Source organism: Lepisma saccharinum, chromosome 21 (assembly GCF_977018435.1).
Source record: "Lepisma saccharinum chromosome 21, izLepSacc3.1, whole genome shotgun sequence".
In the NCBI taxonomy this organism is placed as follows: domain Eukaryota; kingdom Metazoa; phylum Arthropoda; class Insecta; order Zygentoma; family Lepismatidae; genus Lepisma; species Lepisma saccharinum.
The window spans coordinates 64,008,867-64,027,764 of record NC_139249.1 but is presented as its reverse complement, the minus strand read 5'-3'; the positions used below and the strand labels follow the sequence as shown (position 1 = coordinate 64,027,764).

The window sequence follows — 18,898 nt, the reverse complement described above, 5'->3', positions numbered from 1 at the left end:
ATAATCAAGATATGATCACCAAATCCTCTGACGGCATCCCAGGGAGTCACAAGCAGACAGGTATTATCGCTACGTTCAAACCAAACTCTAAATTCATGGAGCCAATTATCTACACACCCTCCCCACCGATATACTTTCCTGTATCTCGTAATCGCATAGACAACATAGAATTAGCAGTGACAAACAAAAAGAGGGAGGTGGTTGATTTTGCAGGAGGCGCGACCACTGCCGTCGTGGAGATTAACATATAATAAATAGCCATCATGGAACAAATCGAAAGTTACGAGTTGCAGTCCTTCCCTCCCAACCATCGCACGTTTGCCAACCTTAACGAAGCGAATCGAGAGATAGAATACGATGTGGACGTCGGGGATGGATTCATTCACCCTCACAGAGCTGATTTGTACGTCAAGTTTGATGTAGTGAAGAGAGACAACGGCGAAGCATTTCTTGCCAACGCAAACCTAAGACTCGTAGATAATTTTGTGCCGTACCTATTCTCACAGGTGGAAGTTAGAAAGCACGGCACCGTCATCGATAGGGTTGACTACCCCGGGATTACCTCGACTGCCGTGGGAACACTGAAACTCTCCAAGACCGATGCAGCATACTACCAGGCAGGGGGATTCGAAGCAGGCACAAAAATCAAAACTCAAAGTCACACAGTACTGTTTCCCATGCGTCTGCTGCCCGGATTCTTCTCGGACTACAAGGAGATCATGTGGAAGGGTGGTTTGCGTGTTACTTTTCGCAGAGCTGCCAACGACAACGACGCACTGATGCGAAACAGCACTTTGGGCCCGGACGGGACTACCTTGCTTCCCAACACACTACCCGACGCTGCCAAGTGTATTGTAAGGTCCATGGAGCTGCGCGTGCCAGTGGTAGAATACGAATCAAACTATGCTCTCAAGTACAAAACCGACATCCTGAAAAATCCTCAAGTGTCCATTCAGTTTTATGGCTACCAGTGTGTGCAAAAACCTGCTTCCGGCAATCATTTCGAATTTGACGTAACCACGCAATTCAACAACATTCGGTACGACATGCCTGAGTTTGCAGTCGTACTCTTCCAGACAGGAAGAGGTAACAATCAGGAGAAAAATTCAAGCCAGTTCGACAACTGCAAGATTAAGAACATTTACCTCAAAAATGGCAGGAACGAAGTTTTCCCACGTGAGAACTACAACCTAAACATCGCAGAAGAGGACTACCTGAAACTGTACGAGGCGTACACAGCTTACAAACGAGTGACTTCCGGTAACGTGGACGTGTACTACAATCCAAACGAGTTCATAGCTCGCAGACCCATGTTCCTCATCAACACATCTAAAAGAAAGCAGGTGGTTGTTAACGATCGCACCAACATCAAGATTGTGTGCGAGTTCCACGATGCCTTGCCTGCCGACACTCTGTGTAGCGTCATCCTCATCGCAGAGAAAACTTTTGTGTATGATGCCAGGAACGAGCGAGTAACCGAACAGTTTTAAGAAAAAAAATATATACTAACCAAAAATCCTTTGTTAACCTGCAACACTGTGTCCAGGATGTACTGCAAGAAGTGGAGGTTGATAATAAAACATCTTCTTACAATATATATACACACTGCCTGTCAACACCTTGTTTTGTGGTCAATCTGAAAATATAATAAAATTAAATCATGCTTGAGCGCGCAATATTGATACAGCCTAGTGAGTTGGCAACATTAGTAGACCCAAATGGAGAATTCTGCGACCGAAAATAAGGCTCGGTGAGGCTCGCCTTAATAGTTTACTCTTGTAAGGCATAAGCCTTATTTTCTCGCAGTGTTGCCAACATCTTACTCGAAAAAATCACCAAAATTTCTCTCCACGTTCCACTACATAGGATATCCTCGGGCAAGGCAACGTGAAACTCGCAGACGATCTTGATGTTGGTTCGATCGTTGACCACAACCTTCTTTCTCTTAGATGTGTTGATGACGGTCATGGGTCTCCGTGCTTTGAATTCGCTGGGCGTATAGTACGTGTCCACGCTTCCCTCGGTCACGCGTTTGTAAGCCGAGAACGCTTCGTAAAGTTTGAGGTAATCGTTTTTGGTCACGTCGAGGTTGTAATTCTCGTGCGGGAACACTTCGTTTCTACTGTTCTTCAGATAAACATTCTTGATCTTGCAGTCGTCAAACTTGCTAGAATTTTTTTTCTGATTCTTGTCCCTCCCGGTCTGAAAAAGCACTACGACGAAATCTGGCATGTCGAACTGTATGTTGTTGAACTGCATCGCATCAGTGCATCAGTGCGTCGTTGTCGTTGGCCGCTCTTCGAAACGTAACGCGCAGTCCTCTCTTCCACATAATCTCCTTGTAGTCCGAGAAGAATCCCGGAAGCAAACGCATGGGAAAGAGCACCATGTGACTTCTCGTCGATATTTTGGTTTCTGCTTCGAATCCTCCTACCTGATAGTATGCTGCGTCTGTTTTGGATAATTTCAAAGTTCCTACTGCCGTCGACGTGATGCCTGGATAATCTATTCTGTCGATGACGGTGTTGTGTTTTCTTACCCCCACCTGCGAGAACAGGTGAGGCACGAAGTTGTCCACAAGTATCAAATTTGCTGCTGCGGGGAACGCGTATCTGCTTTTCTTCTTCACCACATCGAATTCAAGATAGAGGTCCGCTCTGTGAGGATGAACAAACCCGTCCCCCTACGTCCACGTCGTATTCGATCTTTCTGTTCGCTTCGTTCAAATTTCCGAACATAGGTTCTATTCATATTTTTACTCACGTATAGGCGTACATGATGAATCAGCAAACATATTTTTTCTAAGTCTTACTGTTCCGTACCTTATGCTTTTGGAGCCAAGATGGCCGCCATGTTATTCTCTTTACACTAGTACCTACTGAAAGTGAGAGAGTGAAGAGTCTGGGAGGAGAGAAGCGACGCTGTAGCAGAGATGTATTGCAGGTTGGCTGCAAATAATGTAGATTTTGCAACGAATACATCAGTTCGAGTAATTGAGTGTTTCATTTATGTGTATTAGTCTACCTACAGCACCATTACCTTCCTGGAATGCTACAAACAGCGGCCGAAACAAGAAAAGAGTCTTCTTGTTGGATGACGGGCGCGAACATGGTCCTCCGGGCCGGATGTTGCCTGCGATCAGCATTCGTTGTGTTGTGTTGAACTTTTGTGCTAGTGTGCATTCGTGAACTGTGAATAAATACATTGACATACTGTTTGCTACGTGTAACCAGTTTCAGTGCACCTTTTGTAGTGCCAGGAAGTGTTTCGTGCGTGCATTGTAGTTTGGACAACAACAATCCGTGCGTGACTCAATAAACATGGAAGCCATATCGGCAGCAAAGACTGTGCTCAAGCGAGAAGTTACTCGCCTTGAGAATAGAGTGAACGCGGGTTTACTGGACAATGTGACAATCGCGTTATCGGTAAACAAAGCCAAACAATTAACGGACGATTGTAAACAGTTATTATTAGACCTGGCTAGTGCGTGTGATGATGCAACTTTTGAGAGTTATGACGGTGAAATCGGTTGTATTCAAGACCGTTTGGATGCAACCATGTGCAGGCTTTGTTCGTTGCAGCAGCAACAGACTCAAGCTACGGTGACGTCATCGACAGAAGCACGAACAAGTGAAGTGCGTCTCCCGAAGCTCACGCTGCCTGTGTTCACGGGACAATTACAAGAGTGGCTTTCTTTCCGTGATTTGTTTATCGCGTCGGTGGACAAAAACAAACAGTTATCCAGTGCGCAAAAGCTACAGTATTTGAAAGCTTCGTTAAAGGGGCAACCTGCATTGCTTATCCAGTCCATGCCGGTGACTGATGATAACTATGCAGAAGCGTGGAACATTCTAAATTCGCGTTATCAAAACAAACGGGAAATTGTTATGGACACAATCAAGCGTTTAGTCGCGCAACCCAAAGTGCAACGTGAATCCGCAGCAGCCTTACGTAGCCTGCTAGACACAACTACCGAGTGTGTTCGCGTGTTGAAAGTGATGGACATTCCCATAGAACATTGGGATCCTATCCTAGTATTTCATGTGACAGAAAAAATGGACAGTGATACTAGACAACAATGGGAACTTTCATTAAAGACAACCGAGTTGCCTACGTTTCAGGAGGTGAGTGACTTTCTTGATCAGCGTTCTCGTGCATTATCAGCTTCAAATCTCAGTGCTCAGAGATTGAAGCAGTCGACTCACAATAGCTCCCAGTTCAAGGGTGTGTATCATACAGTGTCGGATGATACCTGTGAAAAATGTAAACTGCATCATGCGCTATACAAGTGCAAAGACTTCAAAAGCCTTTCGGTAATGGACAGAATGAGATTTGTTAGAGAAAAGGGTTTGTGTTATAATTGCATTCAAGGTCATCATAGGGCATCGGTATGTGACTCAGGGGCGTGCCGCGTTTGCAATAAAAAGCATCATACGTTGTTACACTTTTATAAGCAGAGTGACTCTAGTGAAACAACAACTTCCCCCCAAGAAGTTTCTTCTCATGTGGCTGGAGAAGGAGACAAGGGACTAAAGCCAGTGTTGCTATCCACTGCAGTTGTTTATGTGCAGCGAAGAGATGGTGTTTATCAACCAGTTCGTGCGCTCCTAGACTGTGCCTCCGAGACTTCTTTTGTGACCTCACGATGTGTGCAAAGGTTAGGCTTACGTCAGCAAAAGGCAGACATCACTGTGAATGGAATTACAGCAACAGGCGTAGGTGTAGGCAGTGCAGTAGTGGATCTACAATTCCAACCCAGTAGCAGAAGGAAAACATTCACCACAAGGGCAATCGTACTTCCTAAAATAACAGGAAACATTCCCAGGGAACCTTTACCAGACTTCAGGAAGTGGACACACATTCAAGGACTGAAGTTGGCAGATCCAAGGTTTTATGTGATGGAACCGGTGGACATTTTACTTGGAGCAGATTTGTTTCCTTTTCTTATGCAAAGTGGCAAACGTGTTGGGCCAAAGGGAACACCTACTGCACTACGTACTGTTCTTGGTTGGATTCTGTGTGGCAGTGTGGACTTTCCCAAGGTAAGGACAGTAGCAACATTTCATGCATCTTGTAGTCTTGATAGTGCACTTCGCCAGTTCTGGGAGGTAGAGGAGGTCCCAAGGCAAAGGCATCTGACAATAGAGGAGATACAATGTGAAGAGCACTTTTCGGTGACTCATGTTCGAGAAAACAATAAGTTCAGTGTGAGCCTTCCATTCAAGGAAGACAGTCCTTCCTTAGGATACTCTCGTGAAACAGCTGTGGCGAGATTACAGCAAATGGAACGGACGTTTGCAAGGTCTCCTGTTTTTCATCAGAAGTACTCAGAATTCATGCATGAATATTTAGACTTGGGACATATGGAGTCTGTTCCTGCAAGTGAAGTGAGAAAGAAACCATGTGATAGTTTCTATTTACCGCATCATGCTGTAATCAATCAAAATTCCACCAGTACACCTCTTCGTGTAGTTTTTGATGCCAGTTCAGTGACTTCAACAGGGATTAGTCTCAACGATAAGCTTCAAGTTGGGCCAAAATTGCAAGGTGATATCTTCCATTGTTACTCAGGTTCAGGAAACATCAAATTCCTTTGTGTGCAGACATTTCCAAAATGTATAGACAAATATTGATCCATCCATCAGATACAGACTTTCAGCGAATAGTGTGGCGCGACAATCCTAAAGAATTGATAAGGGACTATAGGCTACTCACGGTGACGTATGGGACATCCAGTGCACCTTATCTTGCAACAAAGTGTCTTCAGCAGTTAGCTATTGATGAAATGAATGCATTTCCATTAGCAGCCCCAGTGTTATTAAATGATTTTTATGTTGACGATTTGGTATCTGGTGCCAGCAATGTGGAAGAAGCTATCGAATTGCAGTCACAATTGATACAGTTACTAGCAAGGGGTGGTTTTGAGTTACGTAAATGGTCCTCTAGTGAGCCACAAGTGTTGACAGCAGTACCTGTAGAGTTTAGAGAAACTAATGTGCCTTTAGATATCCATTGCAGTGAACTTGTGAAAACGTTAGGTCTAAGGTGGCATCCTGGTGCTGACCACTTCACTTTTCTTGTGACTTTACCACCAAAACGTCATACATTGACGAAGAGACTATTGTTATCTGACATTGCAAAATTGTTTGATCCTCTTGGTTTCTTATCCCCAACAGTCATACAAGCAAAAATACTCATTCAAGAATTGTGGAAAGAAAAGTTGGGCTGGGATGAGGCATTATCCGTGGAAACATGTGAACTGTGGCTACATTTTTGTAGTGAACTTCCTGTAGTGCAACAATTACAAATCAAACGTGCTATTGTATCTGCAAATGCTATAGCTTGTCAATTAGTGGGTTTCTGTGATGCATCACAACAAGCATACTGTGCGGTAGTGTACCTTCGCTCAGTTTATGTCGATGGTCATCTTGAAGTGAGGTTGGTAGGAGCAAAGACTAAGGTGGCTCCAATCAAGCAAATGTCTCTACCAAGGCTAGAACTATCAGCGGCAGTTTTATTGACACGATTGCTCGTAGTAATCTCCAATGCACTATCCTACAAATTGGAAGATGCATGTGTGTGGACTGATTCTACCATTGTGCTTGCTTGGTTATCCTCAACACCAAGCAGGTGGAAAACATTTGTAGGAAATCGAGTGGCAGAAGTGCAGGAGAGTCTTCGTCGTGAACAATGGTTACACATCCCGGGAAAATCAAATCCTGCAGATCTTGCTACAAGAGGTATCAGTGCTTCAGCCTTAGCTCAGTGTGAGTTATGGTGGGCGGGACCAGAGTTCTTACGAGCAACTTCATTGCCAACATTTGATCATCATGAGAAAAGCAACGAAATTTTGGAAGAAGTAACAAAAGAAGAGAAGAAGATTGCCATTACAGTTATGTACATTACAGTAGAAGAGGATCTGATCAGTAGATATTCAAGCTTTTCTAAAATGCAAAGAATAATGGCATGGATCCAACGATTTGTGTTCAATGCTCGTCAGTCAGTGAATCAGAGAAGGCAAGGAGCATTGACAACTAAAGAGCTTATGACAGCAACGACCTCTCTTGTAAAACAAGCTCAGAAAAGTGAATTCACAGCAGAATTACATTGTTTACAAGCTAAAATTCCTCTGCCAACAAAAAGCAGGTTATTGTGTTTGGCTCCCTTTGTTGATGAGGCAGGTGTCATTCGTGTTGGAGGGAGGCTACACAAAGCAAGAATAACAGTGGACCATAAACATCCAATGTTGCTACCTGCAAAGCACAAATTGACTCACTTATTAATTGAAAATGAACATTTACTTAATCTTCATGCTGGTCCTCAGTTAGTGTTGTCCTCATTGCAACGAACATTCTGGATACTGAGAGGGCGAGATACAGTGCGTAACATTGTGAAGAAATGTGTAACTTGTCATCGCTTTTGTACACAAGCTGGGGAACAATTAATGGGTAGCTTACCAGAATCTAGGATTAATCCTTCTCGTCCATTTATAAACTGTGGTGTGGATTATGCAGGGCCCATACTGTTGAAGGAAATGGTTGGACGCTCTCGTAAGCAGTATAAGGGTTATATTGCCTTATTTGTTTGTTTCGCAACGAAAGCAGTTCATTTAGAAATAGTGAGCAGTGGTACTACAGAGACGTTTTTGGCTGCACTTCGGAGATTTGTATCTCGTCGCGGAAAACCCAGTAATATTTACAGTGATTGTGGAACAACGTTTGTTGGCGCAAATAGAGAGTTAAGGGAATTCATGAGATTGGCAAAACAACCAAAGCACAATGAAACTATTTCAAGTGCTCTAAGCAGCTTAGGCATCCAGTGGCATTTTAATGTTCCTCGTAATCCTCATGCAGGAGGTTTGTGGGAGAGTGGTGTCAAATCAGTTAAATACCACCTCAAAAGAGTTGTGGGGAATGCCCTACTTACCTTTGAGGAATTGTATACAGTATTGACACAAATAGAAGCATGTTTGAATTCCAGACCGTTAACTGCTCTATCCAGTGATCCTAACGACATGCAGGCACTTACTCCAGGCCATTTCTTAATAGGAAATGCATTGATAGCTACTCCAGATAGGGACTTTGCTACAATAAAAATGAACAGACTGTCGAAGTGGCAGCTCGTGCAAAGGCTGACACAGCATTTCTGGCGCAGATGGTGTAGGGATTATCTTTCTCAGTTACAACAACGTCCTAAGTGGAGAAGGGAGCAACGGAATCTACAGGTCGATGACTTGGTTGTGGTCAGAGATGATCAGCTTGCACCTCAACAGTGGAAACTTGGCAGAGTAATCAACGTTCATCCAGGTGAAGATGGATTGGTTAGAGCAGCAACAGTGAGAACCAGTGAAGGAACCTACAAGAGGCCAGCAGTGAAGCTGTCCCTGTTACCAGTGAGTGAAGTTGAACACCAATGAGAAAGAACTTAAACTTTCAAATTTATGCACAAAAGGCAATTATTAGTTCGTTCAATTTCTTTTTAATTTTGTGTTGTCATTTTCAGTAGGAAATTTTGGGAAAATTGTATTCAATTTACATTTGTTCATCAAAACTGTGTTCTATGTATGTACTTTGTAAAGTGTTGAAATTAATAATTTCAAGGTGGGCGGTATGTTCCGTACCTTATGCTTTTGGAGCCAAGATGGCCGCCATGTTATTCTCTTTACACTAGTACCTACTGAAAGTGAGAGAGTGAAGAGTCTGGGAGGAGAGAAGCGACGCTGTAGCAGAGATGTATTGCAGGTTGGCTGCAAATAATGTAGATTTTGCAACGAATACATCAGTTCGAGTAATTGAGTGTTTCATTTATGTGTATTAGTCTACCTACAGCACCATTACCTTCCTGGAATGCTACAAACAGCGGCCGAAACAAGAAAAGAGTCTTCTTGTTGGATGACGGGCGCGAACACTTACCGTTTCCAAGATAACCTTATTTCCGCTCGCCATTTTCGATTTCCGAACATAGGTTCTATTCATATTTTACTCACGTATAGGTGTACATGATGAATCAGCAAACATATTTTTTCTAAGTCTTACCGTTTCCAAGATAACCCTATTTTCGGTCGCCATTTTCGATTTCCGAGCATAGGTTCTATTCATACTTTTTCTCACGTATAGGTGTACGTGATGAATCCGCAAACAGATTTCTCCTAAGTCTTACCGTTTCCAAGATAACCCTATTTCCGGTCGCCATTTTCGATTTCCGAGCATAGGTTCTATTCATACTTTTTCTCACATATAGGTGTACGTGATGAATCACCAAACAGATTTCTCCTAAGTCTTACCGTTTCCAAGATAATCCCACTTCCGGTCGCCATTTTGGATTTCCGAGCATAGGTTCTATTCATACTTTTTCTCACGTATAGGTGTACGTGATGAATCCGCAAACAGATTTTTCCTAAGTCTTACCGTTTTCAAGATAACCCCACTTCCGGTCGCCATTTTGGATTTCCGAACATAGGTTCTATTCATACTTTTTCTCACGTATAGGTGTACGTGACGAATCACCAAACAGATTTTTCCTAAGTTTTACCGTTTCCAAGATAACCCCACTTCCGGTCGCCATTTTGGATTTCCGAACATAGGTTCTATTCATACTTTTATTCACGTATAGGCGTACGTGATGAATCCGCAAACAGATTTTTCCTAAGTTTTACCGTTTCCAAGATAACCCCACTTCCGGTCGCCATTTTCGACTTCCGAACATAGGTTCTATTCATACTTTTATTCACGTATAGGCGTACGTGATGAATCCGCAAACAGATTTCTCCTAAGTCTTACCGTTTCCAAGATAACGCCACTTCCGGTCGCCATTTTGGATTTCCGAGCATAGGTTCTATTCATACTTTTTCTCACGTATAGGTGTACGTGATGAATCAGCAAACAGATTTCTCCTAAGTCTTACCGTTTCCTAGATAACCCCACTTCCGGTCGCCATTTTGGATTTCCGAACATAGGTTCTATTCATACTTTTTCTCACATATAGGTGTACATGATGAAACCACAAACAGATTTTTCCTAAGTTTTACCGTTTCCAAGATAACCCCACTTCCGGTCGCCATTTTCGATTTCCGAGCATAGGTTCTATTCATACTTTTTCTCACATATAGGCGTACGTGATGAATCCGCAAACAGATTGTTTTTGCTAAGTCATGAATTGGAGAGTTCTATGACAAACTATATTAATTCTCGTAAGAGAACAGAACGTGTCCTACGGGGCAAGTTAAGAGGGCATGTGCATGGCCAAAATAGCAGCTGGCCTCTCCCCTTTCAACGTGAACTTGGGAGTGGCGCAAATTCCACGCCGGAACAGGCGTTCTGCCCGGTACGGAAGTTGATGTTTATCGCGGCGTTACAAATCCAGCCGGTTGTACGGAAGCTGATCTTCACGTGTATTTTTCACGAGACACGCTTAATATCACGTACATCCGTAAGATCATGGCCTTGCGTAAAAAAAAATCAAAAAATTTAAAAAACAATAAGACTTTACCGCCGGGCAAACTGCTCGAAATAGACGTCAAACAGAACACGGCTAAATTGATGATGAATAGCATGTATGGTCAGATGTACGAATTGAAAAACATTCCAGAAGAGATTCGCCCGCACGTCAATCAATTCTACGTTCGAAGGCCATACGGGAAAACCTTTACTTTTTTGGTTGGGCACCACGCCAGGGGGGCCAGGAATCCTAAAAAACAACAATTATTATTATTTTGTCTGTTTGCTTGCGTCACAATACACGCGCACGCGCGCGTGTGTGTGTGTGTGTGTGTGTGTGTGTGTGTGTGGCACATCGTTCCCCCGAGAGAAAGAGGTTTACAAAAGTCGCGATATACGGAGTTGGAAAATTACGATATGGCACATTCGCTCATTACCGTTCCCAGCTATAAGTTTTTCTCTCTCTCTAGCCCTTGCCAACTAAAAAAAAGTGTAGGTAGGAGTTGGTAACACTGCGAGAAAATAGAGATCATGCCTTACAAGAAAAAAACCATTAAGACGATTTTTATTTGATGACGTTGAACCCGTGCAGTGTTCCCATCCATCCATCTCCCTCTTTTACGGCAGTGCCGGCTCTCTTTGTTTAGTATATGCAGGTTGGCAAAAATTGCTTTATGCACTGTAAGGCATGCCTTAAGTAAGGTTGCCAGCCCCTTGCTTTAGGTTAGGTTAGACAAAAAAAAGCTGTAGGTAGGCTGTCGGCTGTTTAACTCTTCCCTCTCTCTCTTTTTTGTAAAAGGCTATGGCAAAAATACCAGTAGGTTGGCAACCTTGCTTTATGCACTGTAAGGCAAACCTCAAGCAAGGTTGCCAGCTTCTTGCTTTAGGTTACGTTAGACCTGGTTAGGTTAGGTTAGGTTAGGTTAGGGTGGGTTAGGTTAGGTTAGGTTAGGGTGGGTGTTGGCAGCTGTCGGTTGTTTAACTCTTCCCTCTCTCTCTCTCCTCTCTTTCTCTCTCTCCTCTCTCTTTTTTGTAAAAGGTTGTGGCAAAAATACCAGTAAGTTGGCAACCTTGCTTTATGCACTGTAAGGCAAGCTTCAAGCAAGGTTGCCAGCTTCTTGCTTTATGCACTGTAAGGCAAGTCTCAAGCAAGATTGCCAGCTCCTTGCTTTAGGTTAGGTTAGACCAAAAAAAAATCTTGGTGATTTTTTTTCGAGTGAGGAGTTGGCAACGCTGATTTTTACTTGAGGGGGGTCAACCGGGTTGATTGCACAAGCAAAATTGCCAGCTCCTTGCTTTAGGTTAGGATAGACCAAAAAAAATCTTGGTGATTTTTTTTTCGAGTGAGGAGTTGGCAACGCTGATTTTTACTTGAGGGCGGTCAACCGGGTTGATTGCACAAGCAAAGTTGCCAGCTCCTTGCTTTAGGTTAGGTTAGACCAAAAAAGGCTGTGGGTAAGCTGTCGGTTGTTTAACTCTTCCCTCTCTCTTTTTTTTGTAAAAGGCTATGGCAAAAGTACCAGTGGGTTGGCAACCTTGCTTTATGCACTGTAACGCAAGTCTCAAGCAACGTTGCCAGCTCCTTGCTTTAGGTTAGGTTAGACCAAAAACTTTGGTGATTTTTTTTCGAGTAAAATGTTGGCAACACTGCGAGCCTCACCGAGCCTCACTTCCGGTTTTCTGAACTCTCAAGCAAAATTGCCAACTCCTTGCTGTTTTAGGTTAGGTTAGACCAAAAACCTTGGTGATTTTTTCGAATAAGCGGTTGGCAACACTGCGAGCCTCACCGAGCCTCATTTTCGGTTTGAGCCTCATTTTCGGTTGGTGAACCGGCCTTATGCACCTACTGCTGATGATGAAGATGAGTGCAAGAACTTGGTCCATCTTTGTCAACTTGTGAAGTAGAGGACTTTGCCGAAGTAGACAACAACCTATCCGTGTGTGCCTCAGCGAGTGAAGAAGAAATTGTAGCTGACATCCAAAGCCAACACATGATTGACGAAAATGAAAACGAACAAGAAGAACAGTTTCTTGTGCCATCACTTAACGAAGCTCTCAGTGCAGTGACCACTTTACAAAAAAATCTTATTTTCAAAGAAGAGTTTAATACAAATGACAATAATGAGGCGTTGACACGAATGCATCGTCAAATGCAAAATGCGTACGCACCATCTTAAGTTCAAAAAGCAAGCAAAGATAACTGATTACATGAAGTAGAACAGTATACTGTAGTAGTATGTGTTACTGTATTGGATTGTAAAGTGAAAGTAACTGGTTAAAAAAATAAACAGCACTGTCTTAACTGTTATTGTATAAAACCAGAAAATTAAATTCCGATAATGTGTCATTTTTTCTAAAGTACAGAAGTGAAATAATAGTGTATTGGTTATTGATGTTTTGTGGTTATGTAATGTGTGTTGGATTTTTCTAATGTGTAAGGTACAGTACATCACATTTGTACAACATTGTAAAAAGAGAAACAGGAGAAAGTGTAGGACTTCGCAATTTACAGTATTTCATTTATTGTAGTACATACAGTAATTTATATATAGAGTACTGTACTGTATTTTCATTTTTGTACTGTAATACATTTTTGTACTGTAAAACATTTTTGTAATACAGTAACTGGAACGAGGATGTTTCATTCATGACTATTATAGCACATACAGCAAGTTTAAAACATAAAACTTACGGATTTGATATGTTTACGGGAAAAAAACTGTTTGACGACTATCGGCTATAACGCCCGTAAATTGGTGGTCCCTTCGGAGTCGTTATAACCGGTTTCGACTGTAGTTTCATTTCAGTTAAAGTAATTATTCTAAAGGTCTGACAACTACAAGTAAGACATTTACAGATCGTGGCAGGAAATTGGAGAAAATTCTGCGGATTGTTATGTTCAGTGCTATAGACAGATACAACTGTGTTATCTGGAAGAAATCTTGATAACGGCAGAGAGAGACCACAATCGTGGTCATTCTATACCAGGCTCTTTCAATAGGATCACGAACAAAATTCATAATCCATGATGAACAGTTTACACCCATGAGAAATATAATTTTAGCTTTTGAGCGTATAGCTGAGTTTCATTTAGAAATGCAGAATTTTGTAATGTTGACATTCATCAGGCGTTCGTCAAAAAATATAATGATAAGAAGCCCGTAACCTTACTCTGATATATTATAATATGAACCTATAATACCCTACGAAAATAACATTGATGATTTTTCAGATTGTGCAAGAATTTTGATTTTGTCCTTGCTTAAACGAATGAGTTGTTTGTGGAAAGAGACAGACTCTGCAAGTCTGCAGTAATGAAAAATTTTAGTATTGGAACCATTGGGGAGGGGTCTATCGATGAGTTGGTTTTTCCCGTTACTTTGGACCATAACATTGCAAATCTGCAGTTGTACAGCCAATGGCAAAGGTAATAGTAGGCAAATTGTCTCAGTATTTTCATTCTCTTTTTACTCTACATCTTGTGTTGTTTTAAGAGATGGGATTCTGTTCCTACGAAGTAGATGTTGGCATCTGCTTAGTGGCGTTTTTATTTCAGTACGTGATCATCACACTGTAGAAAACAAACTGAATGAAAACAGTAATGGACCATTCACCAATTTTTTTTACCCATGGGGTGTATACACTTAGCTCTGCCTGAAATGCTATCATAACATTTATGATCACATCTAATACTCCAACAGCATTTCGCCGGCCACCATGGCACAGTGGTTATCACAGCGCGATATGACGCCACGGGTCCCGGGTGCGGATCTTGGCCTTGGCATGGGTGTTATTTGTGAATGTTCCTTCATCAATGTCCTCTTAACGTCACTCATCCTCATCGTCGCGATTAGCCAAAAAACGGAAGAAAAATGACGTAGAATAACCAAACTCAATAAATACAATGCCTTTCGGATGTTCTCTTTGTTCCACATCTTCGGATCTGCCTCCCCTCCCTCAAAAAAATCCTGGGTACGGGCCTGATCCATAATTACAATTGCTTTACAGTAAACAATTTCTCTACCTAACAACCGGCTAATGTCAGGTGTACCCACAATTCACGATTACTTACGCACTTCCTTCATATGTAATTTTGCAATACCTTAGCTGAACGATACCAAGTAGCAGAAATTGGAGCAACGCGACTTTAGTTGTCTAATTCTAAGTCACTTTCTAACTACATACGGTGATCAAACTCACGCGCATGAAATTAGGTGGGTGGCAGAAGTTCGCGCTGTTGCCACGTCAGAACACAACCCCATGTGTTTGAAGGTTTAAGAGAATGAAAGGTCTCGTTGTAGAGTTGTGTAATCCATGTGACCGACAGTATTTGCTCGAAAGGCCAGGGATGACACAAAAGTGCCCTGGAGAGAGGTCGGTCTGACGCTCGAACTAGGCAACGCAGCAGGGTGCGAAATCATTGAAAACTGGTGGCGGGAAGAAAGTTCTTCATCTACAAACCCCCTTCTCCACAACATATGTGTAAATTATACGATACATATTTGTAATGTTATTAAAAGTAAAAATAAATTACTCAATTAAAAATATATTATTATTATTTACATAAAGGAAATTAATGTGTTACTTTCATCCATATCAGATATTGCAAAGCAGTTAATTAATTCCTCTACTAACTGGTTAAAGATGTTAATAAATTATGAAATAGTTCAAGTGGTTTTATTATGTGTAAGTTTTTGTTTAGTTTGTGCTTTATGTTAATATAAATCAATTAGATTTCATAGTTATTATTTTCTTGCATTCTTGTTTTTCATTTATTTTGCTTATTGATGTAGATTTGTTAATGATCTCTCGAGAGAGAATGCATTCAATACTCACAACTACACTAATTTGTGTATGTTTTCGATATTATTCTTAGTAAAGTATATTTGAAATTAAAAGTAATTGCTTATCTTTTGCTTGTTGTAACAAAAACTCTCTCCCACCGGAAATTTTTGGTGGGGTGATTTTTTAGGCCAATATTGTTGGTGTGGGGTAAATCCCCCGTCCCCCCAAGGATTTCGCACCCTGCAACGTAGCGCGGTTGAGGTTACCACAGAGTGTGCGGGAACCAGCGACTTTTGTCCCGCTCTCGCTTTGATCTTCCCATATGTGGCACCAGCGCAATTCCGCCCAGCCGCCTATTTTCATGGCTGTGCGTCTAGTACCGTCATAGATACTTGCATCCGAATGTAATCGCATCTCTGACGTAAATTTGCTGAATTTCAGTTGACGAGAGGATATACGGTTTGTTTAATGAAAGCCTTTCTCCTTCCGCAGCTTCTCCGTCCTCACCCTCTGTTCGACGACCTCCAGGAGACGTCTGACGCTCCCCCAGCGTACGAAGAGGCTATCGAGATGGTCCCCCGCTACTCCTCCCTCTTCCATCAATTGGAGGACGGGACGTGGGTCCCCACGACGAACGAGGACGACGACAACAACGACGAGAGGACAAACAGCGAAACTAGTCGCCTTCAAGAGTGCTGAGTTCCTAATGAGGATGAAATATCTTAAGGTATGCGTATATTTATTTATTAGCTTTCAACAAATAACACCAGTACATAATCTAATTTAAAATATAAATCTATATCTACGTGTATGTATATATATATATATATATATATATATATATATATTTATTTACGTAGTAAATTATATACAAGCAGAACTGGAAATGCATAAAATCAAGGTTAATGCATTTTTTTAATGTTTCCATTAACGTTTAATTTTGGTTTCTTTGAGATTACCCCTTCTGATTGCCTCCATTGCATTTTAGTGCAATACACGGGATAGCAGGTAAAATAAATACACTTTTCTACTGGGTGAGTCTTTTAAAAGAGGCCACGTGGAAAATGTGCTCCTTGCATGTAGGCAACCCTGGTACACCGAAGAGAAGAGCGGGGTAGAGAACAGTCCAGGATATCTGTGCCAAGCAGTTTAGACAACTTGACATAAACGTAAATGAATGAAACATCTCTTCTGTAAATACAGTACAGCGTGACAACAACCTACCTAGAAGAGGTGCTGGATGTGTCCTCCGTTGACCTCAAGGCACGTGTGCAGACGATACCACATGTTCTGAAAAGCACGGGCGAGGACATCCTGCGGGATGTCCTGGATAGCTGTGAAATATTGTTCTGGAGTTCTTCGAGTGTGTGAGGGTTGTTGCTATACACCTGTCCTTTTAGAGCTAACCACAAGAAGAAATCACAGGGTGTTAAATCTGGAGAACGAGGTGGCCAAGGTTGGTTCGTGCCACGGCTGATGATGCGATCAGGCGTGAACACTCACTCAACAGTCTCATGGAAGAACACGGGGAAGATGCGGCGTGACGACACGGCACACCAGACACCGAGTTTCTGGGCGTGCAGTGGAACCTCCATGAACACGGGTGGATTGTCACCTAACCAGTGTCGTGTGTTCTGGGAGTTTATGTAGCCTGACAGATGGAACCATGCTTCATCGGAAATGAACAAGTAACCATCCTGCAGCACCTCCGAGCTATATTGGACAGAAACCACTCACAAAACTGCACGCGAGCTGCCTTGTCCACATCCCGCACCTGATGCATCACGGTAACTTTGAATGCGTGCAAGTTCAAGTCCTGCTTCAGGATCCGCATAGCGGCTGACTGGGACACCTGCAACTGTTGTGCCAAATGCCGAGATGATTTTCGTGGACTGCTTGTCATTAGCTGCGCTGCGTCGCCCACCTTTGCCTCAGTGCGGACAGTCTTTGGACACACTTTTGGCCTATTCAGCACGGATCCGGTTTCCCGCCATTTTGCATTACTTATTTGGTTGGGGCCTTCGCTGGAACTCCATTCACAGCGAACTCCGTCGTAAACAAATCTGCACACTGTTTCCAAGAACCGAGGCGTGCATACGTCTCGACAACAAAGTTACGCTGCTGCACCGTTAACACCATGCTGACCCACGGAACCACACTCACAACTTTCCTCGCTGATCAACTACACTCAACTGACCTGCACGCTGCCTGCCTCAAGGTCATCATTGGACACTTTCTTTTCAATCCCCCTCTATGTCATGCTGTCGAAACTACTTGGCACCGATATCCTGGACTGTTCTCTACCCCGCTCTTCTCTTCGGTGTACCAGGGTTGCCTACATGCAAGGAGCAAATTTTCCACGGGGCCTCTTTTAAAAGACTCACCCAGTATATATCTGTGTGTTTATGATAACCGAAAAATGCCTCATTAATAATTTACGGACTTTAATAATGTTTCTAGAGTCAATCTAATTGTGTCAATTAACATACTTAGAATTCTGCGTGCAGTTTATTGGTTATAGTTTTAAGCGAACTGCTAACGGGGATAATTTGCATAATAATAAATTAGAATTTGAGTCCTATTTCATCACACAACAATTTATATTTAAATGTTCCTTACTTTCCGAGCCAAGTCTAGATAATGGATGTCTTTCATTATTATGCCATGACCATTTGAAAAAAATCCACCTTTATTTGTTACGGATAGGCCGATCTTTTTACCACCATAAACATGGACAATCAGATCGAGTTCCTTTATACTTGGTGCACATCAAAAATCCATACCGTTTTGCTTTCATCCAAAAAAAAACCTTCTAGGACTAGATGAACGTACTTATGTGTGAATTAACTCAGGCTTTAAGATATAACTGTGCAAACGTACAAAGTTCAGACTGTAACCACTCATTTTGAATTAATCTGTGAAGGGAGGTTTTCTGAATACACCACCCTGAAACGATAGACTTCACTATGGAAATTGAACGTGTCGTGATCAATTTTTTGTCCGCTCGAGATGACGTCAGTTGAGGAATGTTTGTGAGAAAACATTGGAAACACTCCTCTTCCTTTATACCCAAGATATTTCTCTCCAGGTCCTTTCGAATCGAAGGATTTTTATGCCATCTTCTGGGACAAAAGGAGACTAATTCTGTCTGACACTGTACCAATTGGACAAACTATCAATGGACAGTATTTTCTACAACATTTGGATAAGAGATTGCTTCCTGAAGTGCAGCAATATCGGCCAGATCTTTCACAGTAACATTTTCTTCTCCGCTGAGCTAATGGATTGCTCAGACATGTTAGATTTTTTCACAGGATACAAACACTCCACCCAACCTGCTGACTTGATCTTTCCCAAATGACTTTTGGCTGTTTATAAACCTAAAGGATTAATTGTGGGACACATATTTAGCATCCAGGATGTGTCCTGGGCTGTGCCATTTTTCACACCCTTCGCAAATACTTCTCAGGTGCCTTTAGTGGGAAAGAAAATTGCAACCATGTGTAGACTTTTGTTGAAAAGTGACAAAGATATTCTAGATTTAATAACTTTGAGGGATTTGCCAAAATCTTATGGACTTTTGGTACGCACCTCTTATAGTTTACGTTTCCATCTCCAGGAGTTTCAGTGATATCTGTACATATAATTTGGTGTCCACGGTTGGCCAGAATATTGCA

General features: G+C 42.2%; 1 protein-coding gene across 1 annotated transcript in view; it reads left to right on the top strand.

Moving 5' to 3' along the window:
• The window catches only part of LOC146004060 (uncharacterized), a 117,148-nt gene that overhangs the window by 39,007 nt on the left and 59,243 nt on the right, over window positions 1-18,898 (top strand). The window contains exon 2 of the mRNA XM_083142675.1: window positions 15,714-15,948. Coding sequence (XP_082998801.1) covers window positions 15,714-15,920 — 207 coding nt within the window. The 3' untranslated portion in view covers window positions 15,921-15,948. The remainder of the gene's footprint in view (window positions 1-15,713; window positions 15,949-18,898) is intronic.